The 15,881-nt window shown below is 49.9% G+C and overlaps 1 protein-coding gene across 6 annotated transcripts in view; it reads right to left on the bottom strand.

Annotated features, from left to right (window-relative positions):
* Window positions 1–15,881, bottom strand: part of Irag1 (inositol 1,4,5-triphosphate receptor associated 1) — a 112,107-nt gene that overhangs the window by 54,282 nt on the left and 41,944 nt on the right. For 5 of the 6 annotated variants that reach the window (XR_007595574.1, XM_050163385.1, XM_050163386.1 and 2 more), the window contains 7 exons: window positions 7,139–7,239; window positions 5,327–5,397; window positions 3,161–3,334; window positions 2,053–2,130; window positions 1,374–1,426; window positions 1,147–1,194; window positions 145–756 (listed from right to left, as the gene is read on the bottom strand). Coding sequence is in view for 5 of the 6 variants with exons in the window: in XM_050163385.1 (XP_050019342.1) it covers window positions 145–756; window positions 1,147–1,194; window positions 1,374–1,426; window positions 2,053–2,130; window positions 3,161–3,334; window positions 5,327–5,397; window positions 7,139–7,239 (1,137 nt within the window). In the remaining variant the exon portion in view is untranslated. The remainder of the gene's footprint in view (window positions 1–144; window positions 757–1,146; window positions 1,195–1,373; window positions 1,427–2,052; window positions 2,131–3,160; window positions 3,335–5,326; window positions 5,398–7,138; window positions 7,240–15,881) is intronic. The other variant, XM_050163384.1, reaches the window with a different exon arrangement.

The following is a 15,881-nucleotide window of genomic DNA, read 5'->3' as shown; positions in this document are numbered from 1 at the left end:
GATGGCACCGGCTTCTCAGGGTCGAGAAGTCTGGGACTCCTTGAAGTCAAGGCTGCCCTGTCCCAGAGTTCAGCATGAGTGTGAAAGTCTTTAGCTCACGGGGGACCTGGCATGGCCACACTGTGCAGCGGGGCAGGAACCCACCTCCCGAAGCTTGGTCAGTTTCTGCATGCGCACCGGCTGTACTTGTATCTGGAAGTCTTTGAGCCCAGGCGGCTTGGCTAGCTTGGCTTTGCCTGGAAACCTCTTCTCTTCCTCTGACAGAGGCAGTTTGGCAAGTACCTTCTGCAGCAGGGGACCAGGTTCTTCAGGACTGCTGTCCCAAGAGACTCCCCGTATCAAGGGGGGGCGGGACACAGGGGGCCGCAGCTCAGGTTTGGGACCAGCCTTAAGCCCCACAGGCTCTCCTGCAGAGCTTTGTCCCTGCGGATGTGGGGAAACAGTTCCTCCTGAGCCTTGGACTGCACCTCGGGGCAGAGGGCCGCCTTCCCTGGCTGTCTTCTGGAGCTGCCTCCCGAGTTCCATCTCAGCAGGGCCAGTCTGGGGGCTGTTCAGGGCCATTTTCCCACTGATGCTTGCTCCTGAAGCCTGAGCCATGGGTGTCGCCTCCGGATGCTGAAGGGGATCAAAGTTTTCCTTTTGTTCTACTCTAAGTTCTTTGGATTTCTCCAGTGTGGGAGAGCGAGGAGCCAGTCTGCCTTGAGACACTTTCCTCTGGTCATTCTGCTTCCGGTCCGCTAGCCCTTTGGAGACAATCTGAAAGAGACAAGGTAGAGTTGGGACCCTGGAGGTAGGCTGAGGAGAACCCTGGGGGCAGGCTGAGGAGATTCAGAACCTGGACACGAGGCCTATTTATATATTTGTAGGAGAGTCCCAGCTTTCCTGCACCTTGAGTTGAGATGAACAGCTCATGTCTGACTGTGGCTGGGTTTGGGGGTGCAGAATCACTCTTCTGAGGTGTGTACCTTACCTCCTTCCCTCTCACACTTCCACCTCAGAAGACAGAGGTGCCTCCTGCTTGCCCAGTACCCATCCTCTACTCACACCCACGCCCCACATCTGCAGGCTGCCCAGGGGCCAGCCTAGGCTTCTGAGACAACATTTCCCACATTCAGATCATTGCAGAGCAACAAAGCACAAACTCACAGGCTCTCCCAGGTGAGATGAGGAGATGTCGGCCTCATGCCCCTTTTGCTGAGAAGGAAAACACAGGTCAGCAGCAGTGGGAAGAGGCCTGCTCCCTCTTGAAGATTAGCAGGGTGTAAATGCGCCCCCCCACCCTGCCACCTCCCTCATTCGGGGCTTACAGAGAGTCCTAGAATGCTAGGAACAAGAGATCTACTGGTATAGAAGGAGCACAGGTGTGTCGTTACCTGTGGTGGTCCTCCCGGCAAAGGGGACTGCGGGCCACTGCACGCGTCGAAACCTGCAACGGGCCAGCAAAGGTAAGTGATGCCCGTCACCTAGCTCCATAGTTGTCACCTTAACATCAACCCCTGGCCCTCCTCACATGCCCCCCCCCAAAACCTCCTTGAGCCATCCATTGTAAGGCCTGGCAGCCAAAAACAGTGTTGTTGCTCACCTGCCAACATTGAATCACATAGAAGCCAAATAAGGAAACTGAGTCACGGGGGACCTGAAGGTTTGATCACCAGGAAGCATCTGTGCATATAGTGTTCTGGGCTTGTCCTCCAGCACTGACAAGGGCAGGCTGCCCACATGGTACTCTGGTGCATGAGGGTGTGGCTGGGCCCAGCCCAGAAAGGAAGAGACCTAAATGCATACAAGGCTTGAAGATGTAGCTCGGTGGCAGAATGCATGTGTGAGGATCCCAGGACCACAAGAACAAACCAAACTTATAGTGGTCCAAACAAGAGGATCCAAAACAATCTGTGATGGCATGTCTCTGAAGACAGAGCGCCCATCATAGGCCCCTTCCTGTGACCTCAGCCCTGCCCTCACTCAGCCTGTCTCTTGCTGCCTGCTGTTCTGTTTCCAGTCCTCAGAGCCTGTGCATCTACCTCACTGCAGGGGGTGGGAGGTCAGCCTCACCTGGTGGTGTGGAGATGGTGAGCGAGCAGCTTCTGGAGGGTGCAGGAGAAGCTCCAGGGCTGAGGTTTGGGGAAACCGCTGTGGAAACAAACACCTGGCTGGCATTCGTGAAGGGCTAGGACTTCTGCCACCTAACAAATGATTCTTCCAGGGAGATTTCACCTCTGGGAACCGGACTGCCTTGTCAGGGTCACGGGCTGGTTCTGGATTGCCGTATAAGGCTCCTATTACAACCCAACTTTTGCTATGGCCAGCCCAGCTGAGGGTCCCTCAGGTAATTTCCAGTATGTGAGGTCACATCCCTTAGCCTGCTTGACCTGACCTCAGAGAACTTTCCAGAAACTGAGGACCTGGCATAGCTTGACAGTAAAAGCATGCAAGGTTGCACTTTCTGGATGCCATCGGACCACTCTGATTTCAGTGCTCTCCTTGTCCTCCAAGGCCGTTAGACTAGTCTAAAACCCACGTCATCTTTCCGCACAGAAGGAGAGGGACCACAGCACAGCACGGCAGAGTGTCCCCGGAAAAATCATCTCTCTAGCCCAGAAATTCCCTCAAAGTCTCTCTCTTTTCCAGAGTTGGCGATCAGGGCCCAGGCCGATCTTCTCAGCCCTTTGCTGGGGAAATGCCCACCACAGAACAGGGTCTTCATAGAGAGGGTGGGAATATTAGGCAGACTCTGCTGTGCAAGGCCATGAAAGGGTCTGTGCATATGGGAATCACACAGGGTTTCTCTGCATGAGTGCTAAGGACCTAGGCATTCATGAAGGAGAGTTGCTGAGACCAAATAAAAACACTGGCATCATATGGAATGGCATTTGTCCACACATGGGGGAAGGCCTAAAAGCAAAACACAGGAGAGTTCTGAAGCAGAGATGGTTAGGTGCTTTGGAACTCTGGAATCTGAGTGCAATGGCTTCTCGAGGGGTCATCTCTGCAAGGCTTGGGCCTTCTAGAACCTGGAGGCAAAGGGGACAGGCCACCTGAAGCCCACCCTCTGGGAAACAAGGTCCCCCTGCAGCTGGGACGTGATCTTCCCCTCCCTCCCCTCAGCCTGGCCTCAGAGGGGCTCAGACAGCCACCTGTCCTGCTGCTGGTCCTGCCCTACCTGATGGGGAGTCTCCGGGGCTGCTCCTTGATTTCCTCCCGCGGCGGGCCAGGAATCGCTCACTCACCGACTTGGCTTCTTCCAGAAGCGCCAGGTTTTTCTTCTTGTCCTCCTCTGAGATGCTGATGTCTGGCAGCTGGTCATTTACCAGGTCAATGACGTGTCCCGTGGGGTCTGTAAAAAGAGAATGGGCTCCCAGTGAGAGTTACCTCTCCTGAGAGGCCCTGTAGCCTCAGAACTCAGCTATATGCCCATGTCGGGGTGGAGGGCATGGGGAGAGACGGTGACTTCCTCAGTAGTCCTGCCTCTGTCTTGAGGCTATCAGAAAGGTTCATGAAGTACACTTTGGTGCCCAGAGGTGTCCTAACTCTGCTCTAAAGGGGGTCCTGCCTTCACGCTCTGTTTCTTTACAAGCTAATTAGTCACTGTGTAGATAGGGACGAAGCTCAGAGCTGTTGTCCCAAGCCCCAGCTGCAATCCCATGGTCTCTTTTCTCCTGCTCACCCTTCCCCAAACTGCCCCTTCTCCAGAAGTGCCCTGGGTGCTGAGTGGGTGACACTATCTTCTCGCTGGGCACTCAGGGATAATGGTCACTCCAGGCATCCCCTTTTCCTTCCTCAGTTTCCCTGTCTAAGACCTGGCCCAGGAGTAGCATCTACCTATAAGTGTCCCTGGAACCTGTCCCCATTTCTATTCCTTCTCATAAGCTCTTACTTGAACAATTACATCGGCCCCCTGAAAAGCCTCTGCCTTCAAGCCAGTCTCTTTGCCCCACTGTCTGTTGCCTACAGAGTGGCCTTTCTAGCATCCATGTCTGATCACGCTGTCCTCCTGCCTCATCCCGTGGAAACTATTCAGAGTTCCCAGGGTCACATCTAAACAGGTCACCAACTTTGCTGGTCCTACATCCTGCTTCCAAGACCTTGTCCCAACTCCAGCCCTTCTGTGGTTGGCTCCCAGTCTGTCTCCCCTGCCTCCGTTCATGTCCCTTCCAGAAGAAGCTCTTCATTTTCACTAGGGGAAGCCCTCTAAATCCATCCCCAGCCATAACTCTGCCTCAAGAGCCAAGACTGAGCGGGGGTGGGTCGCAAACCAGCCTTGGCCAGTCAAGCAATGCCATCCAGGCAGCCAGAGGGATGGGCTAGCAATGACCACATGAGGCTCATGAGAAGCAGTGGTGGGAACCGAGAGGGAAGAAGGGCTTCACAGATGAATCTGAAGAATAGAGGTGCAGCCAGCCATTTGTCCCCATGAGGGGAAAGTCTTCTCTGGAAGAAGACTCACACATTGAAGGAGATGAGATGTAAAGGTCCGATAGCTAAGAAACAATCGAATACCTGGACCCCACAGTTCCTGGAGCCATAGACTCTGACAGAGGAGATGGTGGTGGAGGAAAGCAAGGAGAGGTGGGGAGGAGAAGGGGGAGGGGAGGGGAAGAGGATCGCACTGTCCTAGAACAAGCTACTATGTGTTGGGCTCCATCATTTGCCGTGGTTGTGACACATAGGCCCAGCACAGCATCTGGGCATTTGATTGCCACAGTGCTCTGTGGGACTCCTGCTTCATCCACACCTCTTCATCTACCTAGTGTGCCGTCTTTCCCTCCTGTGCATCCATCTTTAAGGGGAAACTCAGATATCTCTTTCCCTGGAATGACAGCACATCCCCCCGCCCCCACTGGGAGAAGGGGGCCCCTTGCTACCTTGGTTTTCTTAGGTCTCCCTTAAATGGGCCCTTACCAACACCAACTCACTCCCCGACCCCCTTAAACAGTGTAATCAACACTGAATACAAAGACCAAGTCTACGTGACCCCTTTAATGATCCCATGAAGGTATGAAAACCCATTAGTAGCGACGAGCACGGATCATAGCCACCAGTCTTTCACATGGGTGCACTCCCACCTGGGCATGTATCTGCCCAGTAGCACAGCCCCATGACTCTGCCCCTTGAGCCCACTGCTGAGCTTCACTTTTCTGTCTTTGCTGACTTCCTCTTCTTCCTCTTTCATTCTGACACTGAAACTAGACATCATTGCAGCTGGACCCAGACGTGGAGAGGCCGATCTCCTCTACCTTTGGGCTTGGGGAGAGGGAGCAGGGCCGAGTGTGCCTAAGGAGCTCATGCTTGCTATTCGAACACATGCTCATATTGAACCAGCCCTTACCCACAGAAGTCAGCGGAGCTGTGGAGACCTTCAGATGTCGGTGGGAAAGCCTGCGGTGGGGGCTGGGAGCTCTGAAAGACAGGACATGGTCATCCTGTTAGAACGTCTGCCCGGAGATGGACAAATGAGAGGCCTCTACAGTCTCTCACTGTCATCTTATCGGCACAGGCCCTCTGACTGTCACCTTGGGAGCATGTTAAATGGATGAATTCCCAGGCTGTACGCCAGTCTCACCTCAGAGCCCCGGGAGCCCCACTGACTCAGCAAATCTCTATGCCACTCTGCGGCCCACTCAAGGTACCCAAGCCCGCTCTCAAGGGATGAACTTTACTGCAGTATTTACTGTGTGTGAGGACCCAGACTCTGTGTAGAGCTGTCGTCTATGGAAACCTCATGAAACATGCATAGGGGCTGGTAGACACGCATGAGAAGATCAGAACATGGTTTCACTGCCCTGAAAACGTGAAGCTTTTGTTGTTGTTTTGTTTGTTTTTGTTTTTTTGAGACAGGGTTTTGCTGTGTACCCTTGACTGGACACCAGGCTGGCCTCAAACTCACAGATATCCACCTACCTCTGCTTCCTGAGTGCTGTGATTAAAGGTGTGCACCACCACTGCCCAGCTATATGAAGCTCTTTTTAAAGATTTGTTTTTAATTCTGTGTGTGTTTGCATGTGTGTGCAGATGCATGAGGAGGCCAAGGCATCAGATTCTCCTGGAACTGGAGTTACAAATAGTTGTGAGTCACCCAATTTGAATGGTGAGAACCAAACTCAGGTTCTCTGCAAGAACCATGTATGCATTTGACTACTGAACCAATCCAGCCACAAGAAGCAGTCTTAAATGACTTCACAATTTTATTCAGCTTTTCCACCCCCTCCCACACTGATTATGCATGTATATTCATTTCTTATATCCTCCTTGGCATCCACTCTGCCCTCTTGCCTCTGCCCTTAATTAATGGATGAAGAAGGTTTGGCATGCATACTCTTGTGAAAATTACCCTCTTAGGAGAATTATCCTCTGGCTAGTGTCTGTGGTGTTGCTCATAAAACCCAGTACTTTGGACTTGATGGGCCAGCACCTTCCCACGGACCTGTATCCCTGTCCCTGAGAATTATCTTTTAAAATTATTAAAAGTGATACCTAGACAACTTTATTCCAGCTAGATCAATGCAGGGACCTGTGATGAGGAACAGTGACATCCCTGTGATGGCGACCCAGTGTCCCTTCCAACGGATTATCTTCCAAGGAGGACTGGTTTGTCCACAGCAGAAGTCTGCAGTCAAAGACCCACATCTTCCGGGTTTGTATAGGAATACCTGGGTTGACATTATGGGAATTTTCCCTGCTGTGATGTCTTGTGCTTTTCTTAAAATCTCACAGGGCCAAATCCAAGAGCAAGAACATCATTTTGGGGAAAAAAAATTTGGGGGGGAAATCCTAAATTCTCTTTCCTCATTTTGAAAAGCTGTCTGCTAATACTTATTTTTATTTTTGAGACAAGGCTTCTTGTATCCCAGACTGGATCTGAACTCCCCATGTAGCCAAGGATGGCCTTGCACTTCTGATTTCTTGCCTCCACCTGAGTGCTGGGGTTGCAGGTGTACCCTACCATATGTGATCCTTGCAATCAAACCCAGGGCTTCACACAACATGGCAAGAAGCAAGCTACCAGTTGAGCTCCATCCCCAGTCCTCTTTGATAGTGTCTTTATCAGTAAAGTGATTCAGAGATGAAGAGAACATTTCTAGAAACACACACTCAATCCCTCCATTTTAGAAAGCATGGCCCATCTGCCTGGGCCACTTACCTGTTGACCAGGTTTTTGTCGGTTTCTCCTTCAGGTGAACTGGCATCCCCCGTCAGGATGATTGTGGGAGGACTGTGAAATGGTCCTGCAGAGGGAGAGTCCTGGTGGTTTAGAGCAAAACACAAATGGAGTTAGGCCTGGGCTGGGGGGGAGCATGCGGGGCCATGGAACTGCAGCGCTTCCCAGTGTGACTCCCAAGGCCATGGCCACAGGTCACCAACTCTGTTTCAGCTTCGTCAAGGAGTAATTGAAAAATGGAAATTGCATATATTCAAGGTGTGATATTTTGATGTGGGGTACATTGATATAGCTACAGATAAGTAAATGAACATATGGACTGCCTCAGTTCTCTCTCTCTCTCTCTTCCTCCCTCTATCTTTTTTACTCCCTCCTTCCTTCCCTCCCTCCATCTCTCCCTCTTCTCTCTCCCTCCCTCCTATGTTGGGGTGCATGCTGCCATGTGGTGCCAGGAATCAAACCCAGGTCCTCAGCCAGTGCTCTTAACTGTTGAGCCATCTCTCCAGCCCCTCGGTTTTTGCTTTCCTCAAAACTGAATGATAAGCAAGCTCAGGTCCATATTTCTGTATTGGAACTACAGAAAAACTAAATTCTAGCCTGGCCTGTTCCAATCATTCAGGCCTATGGACCCAAACACTTCTGTTATGGCCTGCCCTGCCTTTCTGGTGTACATAATATTTAAGTCTGAAGTCTCCCTGACTCTCATGTTCTTGTTCACAAGTGACTCTTGCCACAGGAAAGCTGATCAACTTTCCTGTGCACATTAGAATGTGCAGAGGATTTTGTCTCAACTGAATATTTGAGCTCCAGAAATTGTCTTTTTGTGCCTGCCTTACTTACTTTCAGCCCGTCTCATATGAGTCTCCTGGTGAACAAAAGATGTATGCTGGCTAAAATGAGAAGATGTAAGGTCAGTCCAAGAGTGCACAGCTGGCCATTGAAAACACTGCTTTGCCCCAGGGTCACACCAAACCCAGGTAGCATCCTTCCCACGGGGCCACACTGCTTCTCTGTCTGTCAGCTTCTCTTTATTGACACTTCCCCCTGGTTTCTGGTGTCCTTCAGACAATATTCTCTTAACTTTCTATGCTGCACACTTCACTGTGGGGATGTCTCTTCCTCCAAGAAGCCCTAAATCCAGATGAGACAGAACACACAGCAAGAGGTATGGTGTTATTTTGTTGGCGATCTAATAAACAAAGTTTTCCAGAAGATCAGAGTGTGGAACTAAACCACTAGTTAGCCACAGAGGTCAGGTAGTGGTAGCACACACCTCTAATCCCAGCACTCAGGAGAAAGAGGCAGACAGATCTCTGGGAGTTCAAGGCCGCCCTGGGCTACACAAGATTGATCCAGTCTAAAAAAGAAACAGAGCCAGATGGTGATGGTTCACACCTTTAATCCCAGTGTTTGAGAGTCACATGCCTTTAATCCCAGCACTAGGGAGGTAGAGATGGAAGGGATATGGCTGGGTGGTGAGAGGAACATAAGGCGGGAGGAGACAGGAGCTCAAGGCATTCAGTTTGAGGACTTGTTCAGACAGGATACCCCATTCGGTCTGAGGATCTCATAGAGGTAAGAACTAGTGGCTGGCTACTCTGCTCCTCTTATCTTTCAGCATTTACCCTGATATCTGACTCCAGGTTTTTATTATTAAGACCAATTAGAAATCATGCTACAAAGAGAGAAGCAGGATGGGGCAGCACCACGCCTGGGCTCTTGTCCCTCTTCCTCGTCTGAGGACTCAGCCTCCCCAGGGCTCTATCTCTCTTCTCCTCGGGGTCAGCCAACCTCTGTGGGGCTGTGCCACCTCCAGCAAGCTCGCCTCAGTCATAAGCAACAGGTCACATTTTGTTCCCCTCTAATAAATCTAATAGAAACATTTAAATGTTTATTTCACTCATAAATTCCCAAGCGTGCACAATAGTTTCCTATGTTCCTGAGCACATGGATAAATATAGACCGTGTCATAGATGGGAATTTGAGCTTTGAGTCTTCAATGTCAAATGACTAGGTCTGGGCTAGGACACTTTAGGAACAGCTCCAGGGCTAGTCCAGGCAAGTGTGGGGAGTGTGATTTCTGTGGTGGCTTTGGGTGACAGTGGAAGGAGGAGGAGCCTAGTGGGTCAGTAGGAAGAGGGAAGAGGCTGGGTGGACCTGCAGTGGAATCCCAGCCCGGTGACCTCCGGGCAGATATTTCATTTCTCTGATCTTTATGTTTATAAACATCAAATGGAGCTAATACTCCCTAGACAGACTTTCAAAATAAACACAGATAAAGCAATAAGAATGATGGCAGAGGAGGGGTGGGAGGTCGGTGCACATTGTTTGACTATATCCACAGTCTCTCTGCTATAGCCCAGAAGGCAGGCAGGGACTCCCTTGGGAGGGGAATTTGTTCTCGCAAGACAAAATAGAAAGATTCTCAGGGGACTTACAAGAAAATGATGACTCCAGTGTCAAGTCCTAAGGCCATGGGAGAGAGGGGAAGGACTTCTGTGAGGCACATGACTCCTCCGTGCACACCATGGAGAGCATTCTTTGCCCCACGATCCGAAAGACTTGCTCCCCAGTGTATGCTTCCACGTGCCCAGGGCCCACTCTGATTCTGTCCATCTCTGCCAGCGTCCGCTTAGGTCCCAGAAGTCAGAGATCCATAGCCATTGGAATTTCCTGCTCTCTTTTTAGCCTTACTCTTTCTCTTAGGCCATCACATTTCAAAGTGTGGAGCAGTACACAATGGGTGTTGGCCATGCTTTGCAAAACATCACTCAGCCAGCCCCACTCATCCACCATCATCGTCAGTCCTCCCTCCCTGGTGCTCTTCCTTCTTTCATGTCTTCCTCCCTTCAGTCTAACCATCTAATTATCCAACTTGCCACATGGCCATCCATCCATCCATCCATCCACCCAATCATCCATCCATCCACCCAATCATCCATCCATCCACACATCCATCCATCCAGGCATCCACCCAATCATCCATCCATCCATACATCTATCTATCCAGGCATCCACCCAATCATCCATACATACATACATTCATCTATCCAGGCATCTACCCAATCATACATACATACATACATACATACATACATACATACATACATCTATCCAGGCATCCACCCAATCATCCATACATACATACATTCATCTATCCAGGCATCCACCCAATCATCCATCCATCCATCCACCCAATCATCCATCCATCCACACATCCATCCATCCAGGTATCCACCCAATCATCCATCCATACATACATACATACATCTATCCAGGCATCCACCCAATCATCCATACATACATACATTCATCTATCCAGGCATCTACCCAATCATCCATCCATCTATCCAGGCATCCACCCAATTATACATACATACATACATACATACATACATACATACATACATACATCTACCCAGGTATCTACCCAATCATCCATCCATCCAACTATCCAGGCATCCACCCAATCATCCATCCATCCATCCATCCATCCATCCATCCATCTATCCATCCAATCATCCAGCCAACCAACCAACTCCCTCCTTTCCTTTCCTCCTTCCCTCCCTCCCTCCCTCCCTCCCTCCCTCCCTCCCTCCCACTTCTCCCCTCCTTTCTTCTTCCCTAAGCTCCTGCCATACTCTAGGTCTATACTAAAGGTAAAGATAGATGTGTGAAAGATGTGACCCCTGAGCCCCAGAATGCTCACATTCAGTTTAACAGGGGAAAGAGAAACAGGACAAGCCACTCTTGCTCATAATGGGAACCAAGGATGAACCATTTTGATATGCATTCCTGACTGTAATCACCATTTCTGAAATACATTCTACTTTGATTGAAGCAATCCTACAGCTTGTCTCATAGCTCATGTGCTGTGACAGCCTTCTTGATTCTTTTTCCCCAAGCTTCCTCTCTATCTAACCACAGAAGATGAATCATCAGCACCCTCTGCCCATACTTGAGACCACTGGGGCTTAGTACAATGGCCTCACTGGCAAGAAGAGGCAAAGAAGGCAGGATCATGTACACAAGGAATCTTCAATTTGACTCTACACTTAACTGTGACACACTATGTGACCGTTGACAAATACATAACATCTTAGGTCCAGTATCTTCAGCTATACTACAGTGGAATGATAATATCTAACATGGATCAATGGATACCAGGTACCCAATAAACATTACTAATACCTCCTACATCAAATCCTAATGCCTTATTGATAACTTCTGAAAAGATATTTCATTTTAGACCTTAATTGAGACCATCATAGACGGATGTGATAACCTAAATGAATGCTGTGGTTCCGATATGAAATGTCCCACATAGCTTCATAGGTTGGAGTCTAGAAACCCAGTTGGTGGTGCTGTTTTGGTGGGTGCTTCAAACTGTAGGGGAGTGGAGCCTAACTGGAGGAAATTAGGTCAACTCAACAATGTCCTAGTGGAATATACCTTGTCCCCATCCTTTTCCTGTCAAGTTTCCTGCTTCCTGTCTGTCATGAGGTGAGTGGCCTTGCTCTACCACCCTGCTGTGATGTCCTGCCTCTCTGTGAGCCCAGGAAAAACAGGGACAAGGGATAATGGGCGGAAACCTCTAAAACCATGGGATGAAGATGAATAATCCCTAAGTTGGCCCAGGTATTTCAATGACAGCTATGGAAGTCGAATTATAGAAGTGAACAAAAGCTCTCAAGGAAGATGGTACAACATTCCAGATAGAGCGTCTGAGGACTTCCTTATGGTTCTGGAGGTGAGCCTGTGCTTGGCTCACCTGGGTGTTCATGCCTGTAAACTAACAATACCTGCTCCTGGCATTGGGAAGCCACCCTGTGGTGAGTGCATACAACTGTGCTGGCTTGCAGGAAGATGGGGTTCTCATGGGGAGGGGGGGTGTTGGAGGACTCCCCTGCTCTAGGGGGTCCATCCAAGGTTACAATGATTTTATATGCATCATCTATTTCATCTCCATCTCATTCCTGAAAGAAGATTGGTTGTTTAGGTCTTATAATAATTAGTGTTAATTGTCAACTTGGTGTAATTGAGAATCATTTGCAATCACTTAGGATGTGAAGCCCAGGTAGTCTGCCAGTCTGCTTACACCTAAATGCCTGGGACCCAGAAGCATTCTCTGTCCTGGGCATACAGCTGTAAGGACTTTCTGGCTGCTTAGAGGGTTTTACTTGGTCATCTCCTCTTACAAGAGGACAGACCAGTGTGATGGGCTGAGCCCTTACTGCCCGAGGGGAAAGACAGGATGAGTCTTGACTACATTGACACCGACATAGAAAGAACTTCTGGTATGCTATGGTGGCACTTAGTAGGGTCTTCAGCTTGGATCCCAAGAAGAGGAGCCCAGAGGCTTTAAGAGTAGAGGTTCCCAGGTCTCTGCAAAGTTGTTCCCTCCTTAGAGCCTATGTCAGTTCCTTTTGTCACTGTTGTTCTAGAACATCTGACAAAGCTAGCCTATGGGAGGAAGGGTTGACTGTGACTCATGGCTCGAGAACCCAGCCCGTCATGGCAGAGAAGGCATGGTGGCAGGAGTGTGAGGTGGCCGGTCACACTGCATCTATGGTTGGGAAGCAGAGAGAAACGAACGCTGGTCCTTGGCTTGCCTTCTCGTTTTGTGTGTTCTGGGAGCCCAGCCCATGCGATGGTGCCCCCTACATTCAAGGTGGATCCTTCCCACATCAGTTAACCTTTCTCTCTGGAAACACCCTCACTGACACGCCCAGAAGTGTTTCCTAGGTGGCTGTAAATCCCAGTTGAGGTCTCCCATCACAGGGCCACACACACAGCTGCTTCTCTGGAGTCCGTCTCAATCTCATCTCAGTTATTTAAAGACTGGAGACAGGAAAGGGAGGTAATGCCACTAAACAGCAGAGTACCACAATGATCCTCAGGCACAAAAGCCTCGGAGTTACAGGACACTGATCTCTGTCAGGAACATCAAAACCTGAAGCACAGAGCAGCTGCTATGGGAGAGCTGGAGTATCCCAGAGCTGCAGCCTAAGACAGGCTTAGTTTGGTAGAGTACGGTTTGGGGAGCCAGAGAACCACATTGGGCTGTTTTGTCATGTAGCTGAAGGAGAATGAGGAGTTCACAAGTACCTTGGAAGGATTATAACCTGCGCTTGTGCTCCTGGGGAGGAAGAGAGGATTTGGTAAGACCCTATGCCACAGCTGCAGGGCTTAGAAGGATCACAGGGCTGCCTTCTCTAGGGTCTCGGCTGCTCCTCTCAGACCATGGCTCTGAGAGCACAAAACAGTATCACCTTGGCTCAGGCTACAGACATTTCACAGAAACTCCAGAGACAAAGTCAGTAGGGCTCAGTATGAAGTAGAAACCAGGAACATGGGGTTCTGGGCCAGAATGCCAGGCGTGGAGTCCCTGATTTTCTGCTTGTGAGTTACATAGACTCAGAGAAAGTTAGTTACCTTCTTCGTGCCTCAGTTTCCTCGACTATAAAATGGAATTTAATTCTGATTCTTAAAATGGACTAAAGGTTAAGTTGGATACAAGACATGAAGTAATCAACCCAGAGTGCCCAGGAAACCCTCTCCTTGCCAGCAAGCCTACATGGCACCGGATGGAGCTATGCAGGAGCCTACATGGTGCCAGATGGGGCTATGCAGGAGCCTACATGGCGCCGGATGGGGCTATGCAGGATGTTAGGGGAGAAAAGATACCAATCATCAATCATCTTACCCAGTAGTGGACCCTGCAATGCTATAATACTGACATACCTGGCAAGATGTGCCCACTGAGGCAGTAGTGGTCCCGTGGGTATGGGGCAACCAATCTCTTTCTGATTGAATATGAGGATTGCTCTCTAGGAAGGATTTCATGCCTGATGTTATAAACTGATCAAAAGCCCATGACCTAGGGAGACCCTGGGGTGGGCCCACTGCTGCATTTCACTAAATAATCACACTGTCTAAACCCTGCTAAATGTGTATGTTTATGTCCACAGGTCTGTGCTACCCTACACCTTGCAGAGAAGCCTCTTTGTGAAATAATTAATGCTGAGACTCATAGCTGGTCAAAGTGCTGAGGGTAAGGACCTGAGTCTCAGCCGTGGATGGGTCATCTTATCAACTTCCCACCCCCAAGGCTCAGGGAACATCTCAGAATAGGGGGCAAAAGAATGTAAGAATCAGTTGATGGGGAGGAGAGCTATAAATACTAACTTCAACATATGGCGTGGCTGTAGCTCACACCAACTCACAGCAGCTATGCGTACCTATGCAAGACCTTCGTAAGATCAAGCCATTCCCAACCCCAGCATGGCTGGAGAGGGACTCCGCAGCTCTACCCTTAGCAGAGGAATTCTTGGCAGTTGGTAGCTACTGAAGAGAGAGAAAGAAGCTGCTGGTGGGTTGACCATGCCTCTCTGTGCATATGGAATAAGCACCACTAAGTGGACTCAGGGAGCTATCAATAACAAAAAAAGGACATGAAGTTGGGCGGGAAATCGGTGGGCACCATGGAGAAGTGAAGGAGGTAATAGTGAGTGGATAGGATCAAAATACATTGTATAAATGTATAGATTTTTCCAAAGAGTAAATTTTTTATCTAAAGTGAAATGCATTAATGTAATTGCCTGGCTGGTTATTACTGTCAAGCGGTTTTGTATCAGATAGAGATGGAGTGGGAGATGTCGGAGCTGAACAGTGGGAGCATAGATGCTCCATCTATGAGCTACACTGGCCTGCTCCTGGAGGGTTCTAGAAACCCCCAAGGAGGGGGCAGGACTTGGATAAGTTAAACTCGGGCTTTTACCGACATACCCCTATACCCCAAGTGCACTAGGAACCTCTGAGGCCGTCCCGCCATCCCAGGGAGTCAGCTTCCTAAACAGCTCTGGTCACAGCTCAGAAGATGCTGATGATTTGAGCCCATTGCATCTGGGGTCTGCGGCTGCACAGTGAGGAAGAGAGGGGCCAGCACGCGTTCCTATGTGGTTTCTGCTCTAGGTTCCCGCCGTGACTTCAGTCATGGACTGATACTTGGAAGGACACAATGAAAGAAAGCCTTCCCTCGCCAAGTTAACTTTTGGTCATGATCTTTATCACAGCAACAGCAAACAGACTAAGACATATGTGATTTAGGATCCTTCCAGCTAACAGACTGTCATTCTGTGTCCCCTAAACGTCCTAGGCTTGCGTCCTGGCAGCTTCAATCCGTCAGGGCCACTTGAGTACAGACTAGGTGTCCTTCCCTGTGCCTGTGCCCAGAGAACACGCACTGCTGAGAGCACCCTGCAGAGTCAGTGCTGGGAGCCTGTCTGCACTGCAGGCCTTGATCACAGCTTCCAATGAGCAGTTTCAGGGCAGGGAAATGATTTAACCCTCCAACTACAGTGTTTTTGTTGTGAGGAATCAGGCTAGTGGTGGGAAAGGGAGGCTGGGACCAGAGTATTCAAAACTAGGACTGGACCCCAGGGAGCTGAGCTTGAGGGATACTCTGTCCCTTGCCTGCTTTATGGAGTGGGAATTCACACAGAGCAAGGACTTCCGGCTGAACCCTGGCCAGCCTTGCTTTCCTGGCTGCCTGGCTTCTGTGCTCCCACTGCCCCTGGAGGCTCCAAGCTAGCTTGGGAGATCTGAGCCTCCCCTGAGGCTGAGGTGTGTTAGGCGCTCAGTAGGCAGAAACTTGTTAGAAGCCATGTCTATCTGGCTTCTGGAGAACTCAGGGAGGACCAGAGGCTGGTGGTCATACCTGGAA

This window comes from Alexandromys fortis, unplaced genomic scaffold (assembly GCF_014885135.2).
Source record: "Alexandromys fortis isolate MF-2015 unplaced genomic scaffold, M_Fortis_MF-2015_v1.1 scaffold_129, whole genome shotgun sequence".
Taxonomy (NCBI): Eukaryota; Metazoa; Chordata; class Mammalia; order Rodentia; family Cricetidae; genus Alexandromys; species Alexandromys fortis.
This window is presented reverse-complemented; position numbering and strand designations above follow the sequence as displayed.